The 24,441-nt window shown below is 34.2% G+C and overlaps 1 protein-coding gene across 2 annotated transcripts in view; it reads right to left on the bottom strand.

Annotated features, from left to right (window-relative positions):
- Positions 1 to 24,441, bottom strand: part of CNTNAP4 (contactin associated protein family member 4) — a 208,017-nt gene that overhangs the window by 69,234 nt on the left and 114,342 nt on the right. For both annotated transcript variants that reach the window (XM_059492753.1, XM_059492754.1), the window contains exon 4: positions 5,641 to 5,788. In XM_059492753.1, the coding sequence (XP_059348736.1) occupies positions 5,641 to 5,788 (148 nt within the window). The remainder of the gene's footprint in view (positions 1 to 5,640; positions 5,789 to 24,441) is intronic.

The following is a 24,441-nucleotide window of genomic DNA, read 5'->3' as shown; positions in this document are numbered from 1 at the left end:
AATAGCTTCAATAAAGACTTCAACAAGACCACTTTTACATTTATATACATCTATCAAACCATCTACTTAGTAGGCAATAGTAACTGTAGGACTGGGAACATATTCTTTTTATTGGGACAGAGTATAAAGAACATTAATATGGCTTTCCAAAATCCCCTATACTATTCCGCAGCAGTGGTTCCTAAGAAGCAATATCTGCTTTGTCAAAATTTGGAAAATAAAGAAAATTAAATTTTGCCCCTGCCCTCATCCCAGGAATTAATGAAGAATGAAAAATTGTTGCAGATGGCAACCAAAATTCTTTTCACAGAATTCTGATTGCCAGGTCTTGTCTTCACCATCCATGAATTACCCTTAGCAATATATTTAGAGGGGTGAGAAAGACAGCTTGGGTGTCCTACAGGGTTATAAGGATAAATAGAATGTGGGCACATATCCAGATTACCGGAAGATTTTCGTCTCTTATTTACCAACTACTTGCAACCTACTGGACTTCAAAATCCTCTATATGGTTTTCTCAACTGTTGTAAATAAGAAAACAGGTGGACTTGTTTTATGAACACTCATCTTTTGTTTTCACAATTGGCAGTGTCTTCCTTAAATTAATGTGATATAAATCCTAAGTGCACTATGAAAATATCTTTGGAAATCACAAAATGCCCCTGAGAAACTGGAAATTCTGGAGGCCTCACACACCACAGGACCAAGAATCCTAGTGATCCTGAGCAAAAATTTTAGTTGAAATGTCTTTGAAAAATTGTTTTTATCTTTATATAAATTGAAATCAATACTAATGTTCTACAAAGGAAAAAAATAAAAAAAAGCAAATTAAACCAACGCAAACCAACTGGCATTATTCCAGTTATGAAGAGAATATGAAGTCCTTTCTTTGACTGATGTAACTGTAATGCTGACTTAAAGCATTTCAGTCAGGTAGGAAATGCTGAAAAAGCCTCAGTACATCTAGAAATGATAGAAAGAAAACAAAAGGGTTTGATCAGTATCTGCAGTGCTTTTTGTTAGGTATCATAACATACATAACAGACAATTTTTAATGTGAATTATATATTTATTTTCCAGTTATCTATATTCTACTACTTTATACATTTGTCAGTTTCAGATTTAAACCTATCTTTCTGCCCACCAGGGCAAAAAAATCCCCACCTTTTTGTTTCTTTGATTTCTACTTTTAGAATACCAGTTTTTAGAGGATGAAATAAGAGAGTACTGGAATGAAGAGGGGAAACTGTAAGCTAAACACATTCCTAATATCCCTTTTTTTTAGTGACACGACATAGCTTAACCTTAACTGTGTTTTACATGGCTTAATTGTCACAATCTGGCATTTCAGGAACAACACAGGAAATGTCAGTAGAGATTCACTGTTCTATTTTGTACACACTAAATAGAAAGAACTATCAGGCAGAGGCTTCAGACAGATTTGGGGCTGAGGTTCAGTACAGAGTATTTGCAGCGCAGTGTGCAGTCATGGCACAAGCAGATGTTTTATCAGTTCACATGAAGGCAGGTTTAACACCTCGAGGTAGAAAAAGACAGAAAACAAACTCTCTTTCTTTTCCTTCCCTTCCTTCCTTCCTTCCTTCCTTCCTTCCTTCCTTCCTTCCTTCCTTCCTTCCTTCCTTCCTTCCTTCCTTCCTTCCTTCCTTCCTTCCTTCCTTCCTTCCTTCCTTCCTTCCTTCCTTCCTTCCTTCCTTCCTTCCTTCCTTCCTTCCTTCCTTCCTTCCTTCCTTCCTTCCTTCCTCTTCCTTCCTTCCTTCCTTCCTTCCTTCCTTCCTTCCTTCCTTCCTTCCTTCCTTCCTTCCTTCCTTCCTTCCTTCCTTCCTTCCTTCCTTCCTTCCTTCCTTCCTTCCTTCCTTCCTTCCTTCCTTCCTTCCTTCCGACACTTCCTTCCGACACTTCCTTCCGACACTTCCTTCCGACACTTCCTTCCGACACTTCCTTCCGACACTTCCTTCCGACACTTCCTTCCGACACTTCCGACACTTCCTTCCGACACTTCCTTCCTTCCGACACTTCCTTCCTTCCGACACTTCCTTCCTTCCTTCCGACACTTCCTTCCGACACTTCCTTCCGACACTTCCTTCCGACACTTCCTTCCTTCCTTCCGACACTTCCTTCCTTCCTTCCGACACTTCCTTCCGACACTTCCTTCCGACACTTCCTTCCGACACTTCCTTCCTTCCTTCCTTCCTTCCTTCCTTCCTTCCGACACTTCCTTCCGACACTTCCTTCCGACACTTCCTTCCTTCCGACACTTCCTTCCTTCCGACACTTCCTTCCTTCCGACACTTCCTTCCTTCCTTCCGACACTTCCTTCCGACACTTCCTTCCGACACTTCCTTCCGACACTTCCTTCCTTCCGACACTTCCTTCCTTCCTTCCTTCCTTCCTTTTCTTTCTTCCCTGAAACTTCCCTGAAACTTCCCTGAAACTTCCCTTCCCTGAAACTTCCCTTCCCTGAAACTTCCCTGAAACTTCCCTTCCCTGAAACTTCCCTGAAACTTCCCTGAAACTTCCCTGAAACTTCCCTTCCCAGAACTTCCCTTCCTCCCTTTTTCCTTTCTTCCCTTTCTTTCTTTCTTCTCCTTCCTGCCTTCCTTCCTGCCTGCCTGTCTGCCTCCCTCTGCCCTTTTCTTTCTTTAAATGTCTATAGAACGTGAGTAAAAAAGGAACTCTTTAAATATTTCATCTAAGTCCATAACTGAGGCCTTTCTACTCAATAAATGCAGAAACAAAAATTGAAGGGCTTGTCTGCATGCACACTTTACAAACATCTAAAATGTGACAGTCCTTGATCTAAAAAGTAGAAAACAAGTTGCACATAAAAAAACCAAAACAAAACAAAAAATAGAACAAACAAAAAAAAAAAAACACAAAAAAACCCCAAAAAACCCCATAATAATCTGCTACATCCTACAGGAAAATACAATGAGTATTACCAAGCCTCACTGAGCCTATAATTAAAGGCTAAACACTATTTCTGAGAATACTAGGCAAAGTTATTCAGAGCAGGCATTTGACTGGAAGACAGCAAATTTGAAGTGGTGTCAAAATTTTCCCTGTAAGTACAACTTCATTAAGACAGTAATGACTTTTTTAGAACATAGAGACATACATTTTTCACATCACTTTATGGCATAGAGAGATCTACACACTGTATTCTCACAAGTTTAGTTTTAGTTCTGAAATTTCTAACAGGTAAGACTGAAGAATGAAATTAGTGCATTTGCACTTGAATACAGAACACAGTTCACATACTTGACAGTAAACAAAAAGAGAGTTGTTTACTCTTAAAATCTAATATGCAGTGAGAGATCCCTGAAGAAAAGGATGAGAAAATGGGACATGTAAAACACGTGAATCAAAGCTAAAGTAGATATTACTGGCATTTCTACTTTTTTTTTTCTGGTCCCACTTCGAAAAGTACAGTCATTCAAAAAGAGCCAGGCATAATTACTGTAACAATAACTGCATATCCTCATTGTGCCTGATAAATGGAGAAAAAGACTGGAGAGAAAGAATTAAGCTTTTATATTTTTAAATAATTTTTAAAACTGTAAATCTATAATCACCTGGTTTGTCTTCAATGGCAACCACTGAATTTACCTAGTAAAGGCACTTGGTAATCAGTAGATGTTAAAAAAAAATACATAGATGATAAGAAGACTGCAATTCATTTGGAATGATAGCATTTACAGATAGGAAAAAAAGCATTTCTAGAACACCCATGATCATTAATTCAAATAAAATCTTAACAAACTTTAAAAAAAATTACATATTTTTGATGACATCATGTTCTTCACATACTGTATTACAGTGAATAATGGATCAAGTAAATATTAATTTTAAATTCATCCTAATCTTAGAAGATAACTATAGTTGATTTACTTCTTTTAGCTGTCTATAGGATACATTCTGTGCCACGTATGTAACATGGAAAAAAACATAATCTTCCTCAAAAATAGCTAATGGCCACACAAAAATAATTTATTTCATAACTGCTTATTCTAAATGTTTTCTTTTTTCAGTTGCATGGACACTCTTCTTTATTTGTCCTTTAGACTCACAGAGTTTTCCAGTAGTGGGCAACAAGCATGACACAGAAGAGAGCCATAATATGGATCTTGTAAGAGAAAATTACGATAGTGAATATAGATAAATAAAATCTGACTTTTAGGCATGGTCAAAAGAGATCTCTTCAGTTTGAAAATGTTTGACAGCAAAACTGAGTAAGGATTTAAATGTTATCACATGCAAAAGGCGAAGGACTGTGAAGAAGTAAAGTTGATGACTATCAAGGAATTTTAAAGTGAAGCTTAAAGAGAAGAAAGACTATTCTGCCATCATGTACCTCAGAAATCAGGTCTCAAATAGAAGATTTAGATGAGATTTTAGCTTTGAATGATAAATTCATTTGTCTACCCTCCATTTTTAAACTTTGATTGTTCTGGAACTTAAAAGAGTTGAGGATAAGTTGAATCATAATCATATTTCTCAGTTACTCAGTTTTCAAGGCCATTTTCTCAGATTGTTCTAAGAATCATAAGTCATGTTCCCAGTCTCAAGGCAGCTGTCACTGAGGAATTTTGTGTGAGCCTTTCAGGCTCTTTCTCTGGTATGAGATGTTTGTTTTCTGGGATGAGGAGATTTACCTGATTTCTGAGGTGACCTAATCTCCTGCATCCAGGTTTAAATTTTCAATATCCTTAGTTCATTACCTTTTACCAATTTCAAAAATTCAAGTTTAAGGCAGAAAGGCCAGAGAAATATTTTCCTGATATGCACATAAAGTCAGATAAAAATGCATGGCAATAGAAAACAGTTATATGGAGACCATCCAAAAGAAATCAACCGTACAAAATGTAACTTAAATAAGGAAGTTGAAAAAGAACCCTGAAACAAAAAAAAGAACAAAAGATAAAAGTATGCACAAAAAGCAGTTAAAGAGGTTGCTAAAATAAATTCTGTTTCCATCATGGAGAAAAGATGTGAAGAATAAAAAGCAGTAAAAAACTTAAATAGAGGAATTTTTAAAAAAAATCCATGGATGACAAACTGCAAAAGGAAGATGTCAGGAATATTTACACTGTCCAGCCAATCAATAAAACCACGACACTTACACAATCTACTTTCAAAGGCTTATGTCAGTTATTGAGGGCACAAAAGCTATTCTAAATACATAAAATATATAAAATATAAATACATAAAAAAACTCGGAAGTGTCCTTCAATTTTTTATTTGTGGATCTATCTAGTTGTACTCTTACTCTCTCAGGATCTAGACCATATAGATTTAAAACTGTAAACATTTAGCATAATTTGGCCTTCAGATAAATAGCAAGTATTTTACAACTATGACAAAAAAAAAAAAGGAACAGTTTGCATAAAATCATGAATTGGATTTTGTCCATACCATTCATTCCAATACAGAAAGTACAGGAAAATAAGCATCACATATTGACAGCTTATGTAGAAATAATGTAGTATGCACATAAACTTATTAATTCAGTTTTATTTGAGATTAAATTCAGCCTTGGAAATCTACTTTCAAATGCAATTTAGGCAGCCAAAGACATTGATGAAGATTAATTTCATTTAGCTGACTCAGAAATAAACTTACTATATGTGCATCCGTACACTTCAATGCGCATTCCAATCCTGCCATTTGGATTCCAGTCCAAAGGCACAAAACGGAGGAATCTTGCTTTAATAGAATGCTGAAGCTTATAGTACACGACACTGTCTGCATTGGTGTTTCCAGAAAACGCCTAGAAAATGAAAAAGAAATCAGCCACATCCACATTGAATACAGAAATATATGGAAGTATCACTGATCTTTTAATTTTATATATTTTACTTCCATTTCATCTGGCAAACAGTCAAGCACAGGAATAAAATACAATTGTCAGTGAATTTTACAGGAACATCAGGACGATTCAATATTGATGATTCCTTTGGATAAGGTGTTAACTAATCTGTGTATTTAGGGCTGATGCCCCATGTAGCAAAGTATTTAACTGCTTCTAAAATTTTAGTGAACGAACCCTGCTAACCCGAACATTCCTGTCAAAAAACACATGGAATATCCTCACATTTCAGTGCATGGCTCTATCGAACACTTTAGCATAAAAAAACTGAGTGATGTCTACAAACTCCTTCTACTGAAAGGCTAAATGGATTTCATTGCAAGCCTATGTTTTAAATGCATAGCATGCTGTTTTTAAAATGGTCTTATATTGACAGATCATGGTAATAAAAGACTTATTTCCAACTAAAGAATCCAAATTGTAAAAAGGATGTGTTTCAGTGTCCTGTTAAAAGAGAAGAATCTTTATTTCAGTTTTTTAACAAGGTGAAAGAAAAAAAATAAACTTTTTTTTACAGTATTTGACTGATAAAACTACTTTCCCATTTTCTTACATAAAAAACCCAGAAATACATAAAAATTTAGAGAAGAAATTTTAAAAAATCTGTAATAATAAGCCATAGCATTCTAAAATCTGGAGAATATTTTCTGATTTCTCTGGGTCGTGTGGTGTTTTTTTGTCATTACCTGTTTTTGGTATGTGAAGCATGAAGAATTTGTTCAGACATTTTGAATCCAAATATCTGATGGCTCTCTGAAATATTTAGATGAGCCGTATTTAAAAGATTATACCTTTCTGGCTGTATGAACAGTGCTGTTGCCATAGCTATAAGCCACAGATGTTGCAGCTGGAGAAGTACATAGCAACCAACATCTTTAGGTATGCAGCTTCTCTTTCCATAAGTTTTAGAAACAAAGATGAGCTTCACTGCATTCATTATTTATCTTTCTATACACAGATTGTTGCACCTTCTCTCTCCTGTAGTAGTAAAATTTCAGTAAATTTTAATCACTAAACTTTGAATGGGGAAAAAAAAAGGAAATTTCATAAAAAGACCCAAAACCAAACCAACCAATCAAAATGAAAATCAAAACAGTTAGTGAATTGGCTTATTTAAGCTAACCTATCGGGCTAGGAATGAGCAATGAGAGTTAGTGAATTTGAATATCCATTTTTAGCTTTATGCTTTGTAATTCCATTAAAACAGTACCTAAAGGTGGAAATATAACAAAAATCAGAGGAAATCTACTATTTGGAGGGTGAGACCCTTCCAGACATCTTGTCCCTTCAAATCCTATTTGCAGTCTGTAACAAATATAACTGCCCATGAAAGCACCAATTAGTTTGTTAACTGAACCAGAAACGGGCCCCAGAAGTTTAAGCACTGCGAGCAAATGAAGTGTTCAGTTAAGATTTAAATTTTGCAAAATTGTTTTTGGAGAGCAGCCACCTCATAAAAATTAATTTGAGTTTTGAAAACAGACTGTATGTGGCTTGATATTTTTGCTGTAGGGTATATTTAGACTGTCGTTTTTTTAATTCAAAATTTGGGTTTTGGCTTCAACAATAACCTAAAAATACTTCAGACTACTTCTTTAACACCATTCAGAATGGCTAGTTTGGAAAACAGTATTTTTTTAATGCAATTTTACAAGGCTTTTATCTGGGAAAACCACGTTTTGCAGTGTATCAATTGTGCTGAGTACTAAATGGGTCTTTATTTCTTGTTTTAAACAGTCTAAAGGTTAAAATAAGTATTTTGATTTTTTTTCAGTCCAAGACCCCTTCAAAAAAAGAGAGGACAAAATCAGCCTGCCTTTTCTCTAGGTTACAGTATTAAAGGTGCACCTGAAACCTATGAAAGTATCCTGTAAGCTTTTTAGAGAAGAATCATATTCAACGTTTCAGACAGTCCTGTCTTTACAGTAGAACACAACTACTGTTTCATGGTCCAATCCAGCAATCTTTAAAACATAGAATTTATAAACACATAATGAGCTTTTTTTCATTCTACCCCTCTCCTTTAGACTGTTCAGACCACTTCACTCTTATGCCAAACTACGTATAGGGAACGTGCCATTACTTTAGATTATCCTCACAACGTACACAGATAGCTAATGATTAAAAAGATGCCATGTGGCATCTTTTAATAGGAATAACACACCTCTATTAATAGGAATAACACACCTAATAATTGCACCTAATAAACACTGTTTAAAATGTTTGCATAAATATTAATAGGGTCATACACTTAACCCAATATAACTGTTTGTCGACTCTTATTAATGTATTTACATCAACTACATATTATACTGATTCCTAATGGCTTGAAAACATACCATCTTCCTTAAAGAATGCAGTTTTTGAAACACTGAAATACTATATTGCAGTTTAGCTGTAAATAGTAACAGGGCCACTTAGCAGCAGAGATATCTAGGTAGGTGACACTCCACAACATATGTCATTGCATGAAGTAGAAGCATTCTGGGCTGTACTGAAGCCTGAACTGGGAGCCTGAACTGCTCTCAGACTTGGAGAGTTTAACTGTCCCACTCAATTTCTAATCCAGTAACTTCTTATCTCAAGCTATTTTAACCCTGCTTTGAAGACAGAATTATTCAGTTCATTATGGTGTCAGAAAGCAGAGATGCACTCTGGAGTGGTAGATCTAAGTCCTGTCCATAGGAGGGCATTGGCAAGCTGAGAGTGATTGTGAAGGTAAGCTTGCATCAAGACAAGGTAAAAAAGCTCCTCGGTTTCTCTGAACATCCTCTATGTAGAAAGCACATGTGGGTGTTGACCAGGGATAATATAGGCATCCTGTTCAAAACTTTCCCACCAATCAAAAATTCTCCCAGAAATCAAACTGTGTAGGACCCACAATTCAGATAATCCAGAGGACATGACCCTTATTTACAAATATAACTTTACTGTATAATATACTAAATAGATGCTGTAAAAAATAATACTAAATAATATGCACAAAGCTTTTACGTGTTGTGTACCCATTGCTGTGAATATATTTATTACAAATATTATTTTTAAAAATGTACATATATAAATAAATATAGGTATACTTGGCTGCAAAGCCCCATGTAGTGATCAATAACAAGTAGTAGAATAGGACCAAACCTGAATAACTTCGTCAGAAGAGAAGTTGTGGTACTAGTGTACCTTAGGATGGGTCTAACTTCATCATGTGGTTTATAAATTCCAGTACCAACCACAGAAAAAATCAGCATGAAGTAACTGGAACTGTTTGTATAAACTACTGCCTTTAAAAATGTTGCAGGATTAACTAATCTCTCCCATTTTCTCCCAATATGTCTAAATCCAAGTTTATATTACAGTTTAAATTATTTATATCTCAGTAATAAAAAGGAGTACCTCTTCCAGATAACCTAGTACACAGTACAAGTACACATCAACTGACAGGCTTTCTGAACTAGAATCCAAACACTCGGACTCATCCTTCTCATCCTATTACCACTGTGGTGAGTTATTGTTAGTCTATTGAAGTGGCTCCCCAAAGTCAACAACTATGAACTTTTCAGTTAAACTGAAAAAATGTGAAAGTCCTTCACTCTGACCAGAGAACACTGTAACAGACAATTGCCTCCTTTCTTAGATGTCTGCATTACAATTATAGGGCTAGGACAAAATGATCACAAATGTTAAATTAACAGATTTTTAAGACTTCGTTGGTTATAAATGATGTATGCAAAAGCTAGCTGATATGTCTCATATAAAATAATAACAGTGATATTATACTGAGAAGCCCTGTGCCAACAGTTATTTACTGTACCTTTCACTAGATCTTTAATTGTTTGAAGACACAGTTGAAATATAATAGCGTTATCTTAAGTTGATCAAAACACACAGCAGTTACACATACTCATAAATCTGAGTGTTCATAATGTCTTTTGTAAAGCAAAGACAGCACATATTAATGACAACCTGATTAATATAGACCAGACAGAAAAAACACTTAGCAGAAAACCATCATAAATTGTTGTTCCAGTCAATGTTCACTGCTTGTACCACCTAAATCCCTATTCCTGCACTTAAAGCTTTCCATCACTGTCACTCAGAGACAGGACAGTGGGGTAAATTATACAAATACTCTTTCAGTCTATCTCTTTCTCTTATTTCTTTACATATGGTGAGTGTTTTATTCACTGTCATGGTTCTTCCCCTATTTTTTGGTCTTTCACCATGTGAGTGGAATATGGAACTTTATATATATTATGGAACTTTACATAAGTTCCATAATAGCTCCAGAACTAAGAGATGAAGAGAGGATGAGACCACACTTATCAGTTAATTTATCAAAGGTGACATCTGGCATTTCTAAATGGACTCCAGATATTACTTCTGCCCTTCTGTTTTTTTAGGGTTTTATTTTTTTGGGAGGGGGGATGTTCTTTTTTGTTGTTGTCGTTTTGGATTTTGGTTTTTTTGAGACAACAAGTGAAACAATTTGCTTTCATGTTAATATAGAAGAGGGATAGTTCAATATCTAAAATTAGGCTAATGGAAAAAGATCGTGAGGTTTTCTCTTCTTACAATAGTAGCAGTTGGATATAACATTGCAGGGGTGCACAAAATGTTTGAATCTAAGGCCCTTGAACAGCTTCTGTTAGTCAGAAGAGTTTTATCAACAGCTAGCCATGCTCATTTTGAAATGGGCTTAATAAATTCTGTTTTCTTTCTCATTCTTTATTCCTTTTATGTTCAATATAGCTGAAATGAAAAGGTACTCAATTTTCCAAATGATATGGTATGGGGACTAATAAATAAAATAAAAATAAAAATTAAAAATATGTATGTTTAAGCCACCAGCCTCAACAGGTGTTTTGAATTCTTCCATCTACCTTATTTCATCATTCAGATGTAGTAAAAAATGTTATGTGAAGTAACTTGTCACCATCAGAGGGAGCTCTTGTATTGACACAACTAGGCGCAACATTTCCCTTTAAAAATTATCACAGCAATTTTTCCTTATAAAATCCCAATATAGAGTATGAATCTACTATGTTTTATCTACTAATACCTAATTACATGGACCTCAGAAATATTCCTGAAAATTGAAAATACGAATGTGTTTCATAAAAGTATTACTGGAATTTTACACACTCTTTAACAATGCTTGAAGATAAGCTAACTCTTTATTTGAAATGAATATAGATATGCTTTTTATAATATGGATCTGTAGTCAATGAATTTAGATTCTGATATGCCAAAGGTAGGTGTGATGATCTCAGAAGGTAGCAACCAAAGAAATTTCGGTAGTTGTATTTTAAGTTTTTTCCCCCTTGTTTTTTAATAAATCCATTTGAAAAAATCTGTAAAATATGAATACATTTTGAATCTGGGGTAAAGTGCAACTGTCCTTTCACTTTCAAATCAATTTGAAGTTTAATCACTACTCTTCTTCCGGGTAAACAAATGTTTTTACTAGTTTCTTTAATCTGGAGTACAAAATTAAATTTATACACTTAGAAATAGTTAACTCCATAAGTGTTATCAAATATTTTCAAAGGGGCAACAACATATTTAAAATGTTTATTCACGTATTTGCCTGTTAAAATTTGAAAATAAGAAAATTGTGCAGGTGGTACAGTTCTCATTGAATGAAATTTATGAAGGAATCACAATTCACTATTGTACTTCTGTAATACGTGACATAACCCAGAGATTACCAGAAAGGTAATCCAGGTAATTTATAACTACAATACCTTTAGTGCAACAGCTGGGTATGAAATCCACTGAAATGTCAAAACAGCATGTGGGAATTCTGTTTGCTCAAAGCGATATAAAAAAAGAAATCCCAAACAAACATTTTATTAATACTATATTATAAATTTTATTTTCATAAAATTTCACACCTTGCTTTGAAATGAAATTAATTATCAGAAAGAAAGGAAAGAAACCTTAATAACTGTAATATAGAAATGACACAGCAAATACTCTTATGTTCTAAGGATCATAAAAAATATAATAGTTCAATAATAAGCTTTCCTACTAAATTATTTCTGTGGCTTTTCATACATGATGTCTCATGATTTCTACCTTTAAAGAAATTTCGGTAAATGAATTCTTTTTTAACTCATCTTTATGGATTTAGACTAGTGTATAACATCAAACTAACATGACAATCAGTTTCTTAGGTTGCTGCAACATTACTCAAATACCTCACCCATTTCACCAAAAACTTTAGTGGTAAAATTTCACTTTTCATATAGGGCTTGCCATTCTGGTACTTAGAATACCTTTCAAAAGAAACCAACTTCCCTATTTTTAGCTTTACTCTGAAAAAAGATACTATGAAATGAAAAGCTAAAAAAACTCACTGAGATTAAATGTTTTGGATATGATGAGAACAATAAGGCTGTAAGAACATTCTGTTTGCTAATTCTAATTCTGTGCAAAAGTGTTCAGCAAATGTATATTAGGGTTGCATTCAGCAGTTATCAGGAACTAGTAAAAATATGTGGGAAGTATTTCCTGTTAAGAACATTTAGAATACAAAAGTAGACCTTCAGTTTTTCAGAAACATCAGCATTCATGGTGGAGCCTATTGCTCTAGTAGGCGACTGATGCCTCAGAAATGTAATGCAGAGAGCAAAGTCTGCACTGTAAACATACTACTAGATCACTTAGGAATATTTACTAGAGTGCTCTCTTTGAGCCCAGGAGATGTGTCTTAAAAGCCACACTGAATATAATAAAATCAACTTCCTAGTTATTTGTCATATGGAGAATTCGTTTCTAACACAGACTTCAGGTATTTGGATAACCTAAGCAACAAACTAACTGCAGTTGATTCTTTCCGGTACTGCTGTGCATTTAAATAGAAATTAATGACTAGAAAATACCAGTGACCAGCAAATTTGGCATGCAACGAGAGACCACATGATGGGCAGCCAACAGAATGGACACACCTTCAACCCCCAGCGAATGGGTACCTTTGTGGGAGGGAAAGAAGTGACTGACACGGTGGTGCCCATCAGCTACAGGACAAGGCAAGCAGATTGGCACAGGTGCCTCCACAAAAGAAAGGAATACAGAAAAACTTTGCAGAAACAACATTAAGTTAATCCTCAAAGTGAGACTGGAGAGGACAATTTTAGGTGACAAAGTCTCTTTCCAGGTACAAATTTCAATAACTCCACGGCTCACAGGGAAAACCTGACACATGGTTTGCAGCCTGAAGACACATCAGTGAGGTCACCAGCTTTCTGCCACCAGACAGGGCTATCTGGTGGAAAGCAAAAGGAAAGCACCTGTACCAATACAGTACTAACAGTAATTCTGATACATCACTTTCTATGTGAAACCTAAAATGATCAGGCTCCTTTACTCTTATCCCATCTCCTCCACAGCATATTTTACTTCATCTTCTCATTTCACTAAGGTAAAAAGGCAGAGGAAAAAAAAACAAAAATGTATCAGGAACTGACAATGTTTTGATTTCAGCTGTCCCAACTCCTGTATCCCAAGTTTAAAAACACAAATTCAAGTTACTAATATTGATTTACCTCAGAGATAGGCTGAGTCCCTAATGCTTACTTCAGAGTCCCTAGTGTTACTGCATATATCACTGGGATCTAGCTCTAGGCTAAGGCTGTTATAATATGAGAGAAATGCATAACCCAGAAGTAAGAACCCAAAAGTATATATCTTAAGGATACAACAGGGTGAACATAGCACTGAATTTCAAATATTTAAGGTCTTTTAAGGTTTTTCAACTCTAATAGTCAGAAATCAGACTACATGGCATAAATAGGAATAAATTTCACTTAGTGCACATGACATCATGAACCCTAACTCTGATTCTTCAGAGGAGGAGATGACTTCATGACTGAATATATGGGAATAATACTGGTTATTTGTGATGCTAATTTCTTTAGTTCATGTAAACAGAGCAAACATTTAGTTGTACCTCTACGCATGCAATTATCACTATGGGTTAAAGCTAAAATACAGACCAAAGAAAATGGGTTGAAGCTCACACAGATTATTCAGTCCACACACCAAGACATCAACCACAATAACACTGCAAGACAATCAACCATTTCCTTAAAATAACTAACTGCTTTCTGGATAAAGTGGCATTGAATATGCATATGAAGATTGTTTCTTTATACTAAAAAGAATTCATCTTAAATAAAAGAATTTCAAGAAATTTTGTTTTTCACTTGGTATCCCTAGAAGGAGGCTCTCATACCAGCAACAAGCTTGTGAGACAAAAATGAAGCCACACAACTCTCATGAAGTAAAAGTGTTGCCAGCTTCTAATATCATCATTTCCAGAACACTGAATTCATGTCTAACACTTATGAAATGCTTGAGGGATGAGAGACAGTGAAAGTCATTTGTGCATGGCACTTGAAATTATGATGAGTACAGGTACATGGGTGGTCATTCTCTCAAACTAAATTATTCCTTGCTCAAGAGTAGTCTGGAAATTAATTTTTATTCAATTAGCTTTGATACTCAAAAGAGACTATGTGGGAACGGCTTTTCTAAGAGAAAAAATAACAGTCCAGAGTGGAATGAAGATGGTCCAAAGTCCATTTTGTAAACCAAAATAGTGGATGGATAGCCCATCATGCCTTTCTGTACAGTAGGAAAAGAAAATAGCTAAATAGTAAGATTTTTTTTTTCATGTAGACATTGCTTGTGGAACTTGGAGCTCCATAAAATGCTATTTTCTTTTACAAGAATCTTGAATACAAGAATGCTAGTTCTTTGACTAAATGTTTGTGAAATGGGATGTAATTTCAAACAAACTTTTAGATGACTTTTAATGTATAGAAACTTGCAGTAACCTGTAGGAAGGAGTGTGATAGATTAATGTGTACTGCTTTAGGTTTTTTGGAATATTTCAACCTAAAGATCTTGCTTACATTGTAACATCTTTAACTGCCTTTGGTGCACACCGATGCTGCAGAATGCTTATAAATCAAGCTATTTCAAGTGGATATTTTTAGTTTGCAAGTCATCATTACCTACTTGGTGCATCTGGAAAAAAGCAAAGTGCAAGGCAGAAGAAAATGGAGAATTATCCTCTTACACCTTGAGAAAACTGCATCTGAACAGATGAACTGATTCTGAAATGCTTTTGAAAAACATTCAAACTTAGATCTAACTGAGAACCTGAAGGAATTCAAAGGTATATCTAAATTTGAACTCTAGTATTGGGTTTGTCTTTAACTTTTTACCTTTTTTTTTTAGTCTCCTGTAGGATTTCTTGGGGGAAAAAAAGAAAATAACATGTGATGCTTGTAACAAACACTAAAATCTGTCTCAATGCTATTCCCCCAGTTGAATTAGGGACAGGTGAATTTGCAGAGATGCATACTAGTAAAATTGTTCTTACTCCACTTTACAAATACAGATTGCTATCAGACAAAGGTAATTCTACTGGGGACTGTTTTCTCCTTCATTTGCAACCAACATTTAAGTGTGCACAGTTCACAATTCATTGTTAAGGACAGAAAGGACTTCAGGTATTTTATATATAAAAAGAAAAAAGAAATAATAAGAAAGCAAAAAGAAATAATAAGAGCTGATATTTAAACTGCAGCCAGTTTCAAAAACATTTTGTCACCACATAGGAGAACAACTTATTCCTTCCTTTTGATAAGTGTATTTCAGTATGTGTGTGTTACAGTAGAAACTCCATTATATTTCTTAAGGCAGGCGAAAATCTGGAAAAAAATATATTAAGATAAAGATCAAGCACGAAGTTACCTGATCACAATTCAACGAGAGTGATTTCCTTGGAGAACCCAGAGAGCAAAGGCTAAAAACAAATTTCTAGATAACAATACAATATAATTAACTGAACAATTACAGAGTAATTCATCAGTGTCTTTTACAACTAGTAGGGGCAGATAAATATTTGGGAAAAGGAAGGAGGTGAAACACTTCATCAGTTCATGTGGTCCCTCCATCTGATACTGAGTGATCCACTCAATGTAGTAGGAAGTGCTCACAGAAGTCAACACACTCATTCTAAAGACCATTCTCAAGTTTCTAATTCTTGCAATCTAATTTGTTTTAAAAGTTGGCAAGTTCATACTTCATGAAAGCCACACAAGTTTTGGGGTTTTTTTAACCTATGTTAAAAGCTATGAATTAAATCACTGTCATATAATCTGTACTTTGTAAAAGCAACCTTCTCTTTTAAACAAGGAATTGTTTGCTCCTAAAAACCTTTGTTGTCATTGAATGAATCAATGATCGGGATCATTGTAAAAGAAGACTGCTTCTGTTAGGCAAATTATCACCTTTGCATCAGAGGTAATTTCAAAATGACACAGGAAAAGGACATGAAAATTCAATATGGTATCATTTGTAAATATTTTTAGATCTGTCAGAAAATGGAAGTCATTCTTCAACTGCCTAACAATATTTCAAATTATCTTCATATAACACAGAGTGAGTAAAAGATTTCTAATAAATTCAAAATGAAAATGTCATTCACATTGTATTTAAAATATTAATAAATGTCACATTTTGTTATCTTAATTTTTCAAACCACAAAATAAGAAGCTTTTTAAGTATTTATAAAGAGTATGACACTGCTTTGTAAACGTATTTATAATACAAAAAATTCTTCACAAACGTTTGAAATAAATACACATTTTAAAAACCCAATAACAAGAAACACACAATACAATCATGGATTATCACAAACACTAATTTGTGATGCATTGCACAATCTCTTTATGTAATTCTTAAAAAAAAAAGTTATTATTTTAATACTTTTGCAACTTTAAGTTACTTATGATAGATTAACACATGGGGTTCCTTAAGATATGTTGAATGTACTGAATTTTTTTATTCTAAAGTATTATTAACTGAAACTCAAAACTAGAAAAAAAATTTTAAAAACTCAACCAAAACCATCCCTTCAGACTTCTCAGACTCTGCTTTTAGTATATATGCTGTTATCTGTCATTCTACCTCTGTGTGAAGTCTGTCCTAAGGGGACTCTTACGAGGACAGCAGTCCCTAGGAATGCACAAAACTTCACCTCTGTCATAATTAACAAGGCACATGGTCATGTTCACTGCCAGTGTACCTGGTCTTTACTTGTTAGCTGGTAAAGAACAGATTTAAATTACCATCTCTCATACAAAGATGGCAATTCCAGAAGCGGGTAGTCTGTGTGGCGATCAGCTCTTTACATACATGAGATTGTAGACCAAGAGTCATCTTGCCAAAGATGCAGAATGCATTGAAAATAAATTGAGGAGAAAATTATTCTGCCACAGATAATAAATTCTAGGACCATAATTAGGATCTGGAATGATTGAAGCTGATAAATGAATATGAAACACAAACTTACAGGCACTATTCTGCAGTTTTTTTACTCTTTACAGATGAAGACTATGAAAGTTGGTCTTGTAACATGAACCATCTGTGAGTTTCTGTGTTGTATTTTTTATGTTGTTGGCATGACTAGATATTTTGACAGTGATAAATAATAAAAAAGACCATCTCTTTCAGACTGAATTTACAAATTTACCTGTATTCTAACAGAGAAAAAGAAAAATCCAGCAGAGAAGTAATTAACCATGATCCCTACTTGTTTACCTGGCTTCCCCTCCTGTAGCCCTACTAGACAAAAATAATTATTCATCCATCGTGTTAGATGGATAAATCAAGTCTTTCTATTTGACATTTGCTTCTAAAGTCGGAGGTGGCTGGCTCCAACAGCTTTTAGCTGCTAAAGATCAAGATGGAAAATTCTACAACGGAGGTCTGTCCTGATCTACACCTATTTGTGCAACACAGTAGAGATTCAGGAGTACCAAAAAAAAAAGCAAAATTATTCTAACAAATGAAAGTATATAGTTATACTCATTGAAAATATCCATTGACTTGGAAAGGATATTGTAATTGACTCCAGCCTAGCTCCCTCTCACCACTCAGTTCAAAATGCTGAATGCTTGACACTACGTTTGGAGTTGAAATCCCCACTTAGACCTACTATGCAGAAGATTCAGAACATCTTTCATCAATAATCATTTAAAAAAATATCATTCAATCTTACTTAATTTTGTAATAATTTTTCATGACTTTTGTAGCTTTTCTCCTTGCACAACTGAAGTAAGCTGCTGCTGTGTTGTCTACTATATGTTTACTTTAGAAACACAAAACTAAAGAAAGGCATTTTTAGCATGTTTTCTTCTGGGAACAGACCCTTCTATATCAAGCAAAGAGCTATTGCTCTTTACAGAAACAGAGGACAAGGCTGCTACCTAACTTTTAAATCTTCCTTTTCTTCCAGGCTCTTTTTTTGACCAAGACCTCCTAAAAAGTCTCTTGGCAGCTTATATCCTTGCTGCTTTCTGCACCTTACCAGATTGAGGAGAAACTTTCAATTCTGTTCTAGGACTATTCCGTGGTTTTACAGCATAGTTTTTATCGTGCTCACAAAGGGGTGAATTACCTCCCCCAACTTGTTCTGAGGTCTTTGACAGATGTCAGTGACTGCAATAAAAAGAAAACCATCAATTTCTATTTTGTCCCAGTCATAACTTTCTAATCGCTAAGCTAAGCCTACAACCAGCATTATAAATCTAAAGATTACCTTGGACACAGAGAATTCTGTAGTTTTCTCTAACTGTGGTCCAAGAAAGAGATATCCAGCTCCAGCTCAGCAAAACTAAATTAACAGAAAAACTAATCAGAGCTGTGTAAGCATTTCAAGAACAGATCTCAAGGCTTTGAGCAGAGACCCTTGCTGGGTACCCTAAATCATATGAATACATCTTCAGCTAGGATGGCAGTCAGTGTCCCACTGTGGGAGGACACTGCAGTTGTACAACCAGCTGCCCTTTCCTGGCCACACCAGGGCGCTTTCACGCGCCCTTTTACTCTTTGCAACCCTTGCAATACATCCACTCTCATGCTGCCAGAGATTTGCTCCCTGCAACATGAGCTTTGCCATCATGCTGCTCATCTTCACCTTGGTAAGAAGGCTTGAGTATGGGGTCTACAAGCTACACACATACCCAGACAAAAAACTTGCCCTACACAAGTAAATTGTACTTCAAATATGACATTAAAATCCTATTATTACTTCTATTATTGAAAATACAGGGAATTTTGGGAAAAGATACAGGCTGTTATGAAGTGAATTTCAATCCATGCCACCAAAAATCTGTTAGAATTGACTCACTGCTTCAGAAAATCGTAAATTAGGATGGTGTTAGAGACATTCCTTCCATGCTACAACTAACCTTCCCAGGATGATCAAAATCAAGTATGAAAACTAATTATAGTCTTCAACAATGACAGAAAACATGGTAAGTGTAAGACTTTTTCAATGGTATATTCAACACAGAGTGTGAAAAAGTGGAAAAAACACCAGAAAAAAACCTACTTGCTAAATTCAGAATATTTATTATTTTAATACATGTCTAAGAAAACACTTTTGCTCAGCTAAAATACTGCTTCATAATTCCACTGATATAACCTAAACTGACTGCATTTTTAACAAAGCAAAGATCTGATCTCATGTGAACAAAAGACTAAGCATTTTAAAATAATTCCATTGAGGAGAGTATTTTCAATTGAAGTAATAAAGTTTAATTTTTTTATTAGAGAAATTAGAAAAATAGAAAGAAAAACATGTCAGATGAAAGAACAAAGTATGTGGAAAATCTACCGTAACAAACCAATAAAGCAAGTTAGAATAATTGCAGTGTGCTTTATTTAGACTGAGGAATGCATGCATGATGAATCAACCACTCAAGCCCTCCTTAAGTAAAATCTGTTTGTCAGAAAATTAGCTATGGATACTTAATCCAATTAAGAACTTAGCTCTTTCTTACTGTTTCGCTTCATCAAACTAGAATTTGGCAATCTTAATTATTTCCTATCTTCCTATTTTCAGAAAGTTTGTTTGTGCTTTTAGAGTTTTGTTTTTCTGTTGTTTTTTTGTTATTTTTTTCTCCTCTGGGTTTTTTTATAATTCTTTCTTTATTTCTTATTTTAAAAGTCAGTTTACTAACTATATGTATTTTCATTATTTCTGAAAGGAAAGAAAGCATGTGCTATAAACAAACTAAAAATAATTTATTTTTTAGCAATTAATACACTGCAAGTGCATTTGCCGTTTGTATTTTATTTATTTCTTAAGAATTTATTTTAAATAAGCTACCTTAGAATGCAAAAGAATGGAAACTAAGGGAAAGTCAAACTTAAAAATATTCATGTTTCATATTGTTCCTGGCAATTTTAAATATATTTAAAATCATGAGTTAGCTTAGCCTTCAGTAAGGAGAGGTATTATTGTTTTTCTTTTTTGTACATTAAATCTCTTTTTATATCAATTTGAGGGCTCGATTGAACCATTCGTAAGAAAAAATTTAATCTCATTAGTGAGTTCAACTTTTTATCGTTAAGAGATAAGTTTATTATTAAATCAAAATACAACAGTGTTTTTCATTAATAAATTTGTCCTAGCTTCAATAACAAGTATTATTTTTGCCATGCAATTTATTTATATTATGTACACTATATTCACATATATCTTTTTATATTTTTCTGCACCTGAGACCACACAAATTTTTCAGTCTTGCAGAAGCTACCATTAAAGAGTTCAGATTTCTCCTACTGGCATTCATGACAATATCTTTTAAACTTTAAACTTCTCCTGTCTACATCGCCAGAGGCAAGGTACTTCTTGTTCCTAAGGCTCACCACCACAAATAGAATTGGAGTGGTTGCAGTTGTTCAAAAGATTATATCCTGCACTAAAGTAATTCTGACAGAGGATTTTTTTTTTCAAGTTTTTTGTTTTAATGTTTGCTCTTTGTTATATGGAAGCTAGTAACAGCACAGAGCATCTGGATCTAACAAAAATACACCTCTTTCTTTTAAAGACTATGATCTTCTAGACTTACTAAATAAAAACTGGTACAGATTCTTTACTACTCCAGACTAATTTCTATTCTATGTTAGATAATTTCTAAGTAGGATTTTTTGGCTTGAATAACATTTGTTTTCTGAGATAACATAGTGGAATGAAAACGTAATATCAACACCTCACAACACTAATTAACCAAACTGTAATGCAGACTCCATATGAACAACAAAATCTGTCTTCAAACAAATTATAATAGCATTATGATAAATATTGTCTAAACAGATAAGAGCCACAGAAAATACCATAGTGTGATTATCCATTATTCAAACATCCCAAATTTAATATCAAAGATGTGTTTGCCATATGATACAAACCACTGGTACAATTAATTCTCAGAAAGAACAAGTGAAATTTTCTGCATTTGGGAATATTATAAAACACAGAATGTTTATTTCATCACAGCAAGCATCCCTAGTTATTTGCACTTACAAGATGTTTTAGAAAATATATAAAGTATGATATGAAATATGCTTATTTTAGTGGCAATATTCACCATTACATTTGCCCTTAAAGGTACTCCTGTAATGAATGGAGTCTTCAAAGTTTAAGCAGCCTACTCAGAAAAAACATCCCCAAAGGGATGAGTTGATGAGTTCTATTGAGTCATGAGCAGGGTATGTTATTTTCACTCAGGTCTACTGGTAGAGGCAATGAAGAACTGACCTTCTTTTTCTTCATGACACTGTGCTTACAGAATTCTGTCACATTCACACCCAATATTCATTTTCCAGGCCACAGAATTCCAGTCTATTCAGTCACTTCTTTCATGCCAGATGTCTGCTTTTTAATATTTTAAAACATAATTTTCTGAATATTTTCCAGTTCAGCTATATTATTTTGCAATGAATGATCAGATCAGCGCTGCAAATATCAACAACAAATACACATTCACAGTGGAATAACAAGCTTTTCTGTCTCATTTGCTACAATTTCTTAATAATTCTAACAGTCTATTTTCATCTTTGTTCCAGAAGACTAAGCTGATAATTATAAATGTTTCAGAGTTTTCAGGTGTCATCTTGGAAGGAGCGTCCCAAAGTCGCTCATTTAACATGAAAGGATGGCAGATTTTTGGGGGTGTAATTTGGGGGATTTTTTTCCCATGTACATTTTGTTAGCAATGAAGACAGAATATCTGTATTTCTGCCTAATTACAGTACTTTATATGTAAATATTAGAAAGCCTCATAAATGCTCCAGGCCAAAAGCTAAGTCATAACTTCATCGGGGAGAAGTATTTGCTTTAACTTTTCCTTTTTTTCTCTTAATTTTTTTTAAATAAAAGAAGGCAAGAAGAAATTTTGGACCATATCAGAGAAAATTTAAAATAGCAAGGTCATATACAAGACTATGGAATAAACCAATATGTTAATTGTTTAATACATTTTGAGTTATGCACTTGTTACTGCAACACATTTTTTCCTACCTCTGGTAAGGAGATGCCTTTGGTGAAATATCAATATAGTATGTTTGCTTCAAAGAAAATGTGAATTTTCTCTGACATACAAAGTTACATTATTGTTTGGTCTAATAAAAAACAAACAAAACAAGACCTGAATGGTTGTCAGGAACACACTTTCAAAATTACACACATATAATGTCAAACAGTATTTTGAGCTGATATTTCTATGTCTGTGTGAGAAAGAGGCAGGAAACAGTGAATATTTAAGAAAGTATGTATAGCTTTGTAATTTTAACTGATGGAATCTTTTCAAATATGTGCATATTTTATGGATGCATGCTATCATTATTAATTTGCACAGATTTGAATATGAACCTGTGATAATTCAGCATTGGGTATGTAGATGAGGATAGGAATTTTGAGAGCTCAACGAATTGTAAATGTTAAAATCATCCTGCTTCTACAAAAATGAAATAAAACATTAATAGTTTTTCATTTGCTTCCATATCGTGTAACTAGTATTCCCTTTTGCAAAACAGAAGTATAGAAACATACAATATAAAAAAAGGAGAAGGTTAATTGCTAACCTAAACTTCAGAAATATTTGAAGAGAATACTATTTCATTTAATCATACGGTAATTTGGGTTGGAAAGTAATATATTCCAAATTCTTGCTTAAAAGAAGGTCAGCTACTAGGACAGACAGGGTTTCTCAGGGCTTTCCCAGTACCTGTCTTAATATTTTGCTGTGCATCCTTACATCTGTCACATGAACCTGTTTCTAGGAAAATTTTATTTTCTCCCCAGTTTTCTCACTTTTACAAGAGGTTAGAAAAGAAATGAGACAAGCAGAGAGCATAATTAAGCATTCATTCTGTTTATATCAGATTATTAATGGTTTGATTCTTCAGAGACGCAAAGTATATCATATCTTGATGAAGTCAATCATATGGGACACTACCTCTGGTGATATTTCTCCAGACACCACCCAAAGTAGATCAGAGGTTAACACAGCAATTTCACTTTACATTGCAGAAAATATGCTGGAAGAGAGATGAAATATCATGGATATCACATGATGTGAATAATTATATGCAGGTGGTGGGGGGGCGTTTTGACCTTTTTTTTTAAAAAAAAAATGACATGATGCTGACTGTTACAAACTAAACAGCTTGGGCACATCATGAGGATCTCATTTCATTAGCCAGACTCTTGGAAATAAAAATGCGTTATTAATCCAATTTTACTTGGACTTCATTACCTTCAATTCCCAAATGCCATTAACAAACAGGGAAGAAAAAATTAGAGAGAATTAGATTCTATTTGCTTATGTACTAATATATAGATAGTATAGAACATCAAGAAATTATATTATCTAATTTTAAAATTTAAAATATATATGATAATTAAAAATGCATGAAATATATTAGCTATTCACCAATTCTTCCCTGATATGTATGTTTATTTTATCACCTCAGCTTCCACAGTACAGGTTCCAGGTTTCGACACTGTGCCACTGCACTCACAGAAAATGCAAACTACTGAACTACTGTACATAATTTATGACACAATAAGTATCTTGTAAGTCTCTAAAGCTTCACTGCATCTGAAGTATTTGCACCTCAGAAGAATAGAGACACATTTCCCCTAAATGGTATTCCCTAAACAGTGTGAAAAAAATACCAGTACTGATAATTAAGGACGACTTGTTTGTTTTCATTACTGCAGCTTATCCAAAAGTTTTTGTCTCGTATATAAACTGACAGAACTTTGCTTACAGCCTGCTACTACCTGAATTCCCTAAGACCAAATAAAATCATGGAAGAATATAATGAAATTCAACTCACTTAATTCTTCAATTATAGCTGCTTTTACTGGTTTCATCTTACTGGTGCCCTCCTTGATATCAACTCAACAAGGAGAAGCTGAAAATTATCATCTCACTGAGGGAAGAAAAGTTCTCGAGGACAATGCAGATCTTTTTCCTCACTATGAAGTCAAGTTTTCTCACATCAACAATGAAGCAAGAATCATTATCCTCTTTTGAAATTTTGTGAATTTGTATCGGCTAAATTAAAGAAACACAGCAAAACCTAAGTAACATACAACACAATTACGCATATTGCTTGGTTGTTTGGGTTTACCCTTCAGAACTAAAAGGTCACAAATCAGCATAATATTACACTAACAATGTCAGGTG

This window comes from Ammospiza nelsoni, chromosome Z, assembly GCF_027579445.1.
Source record: "Ammospiza nelsoni isolate bAmmNel1 chromosome Z, bAmmNel1.pri, whole genome shotgun sequence".
NCBI classification, from domain to species: Eukaryota; Metazoa; Chordata; class Aves; order Passeriformes; family Passerellidae; genus Ammospiza; species Ammospiza nelsoni.
Note: the sequence above shows the minus strand (reverse complement) of the source record. Positions and strands in the feature narration are given on the sequence as shown.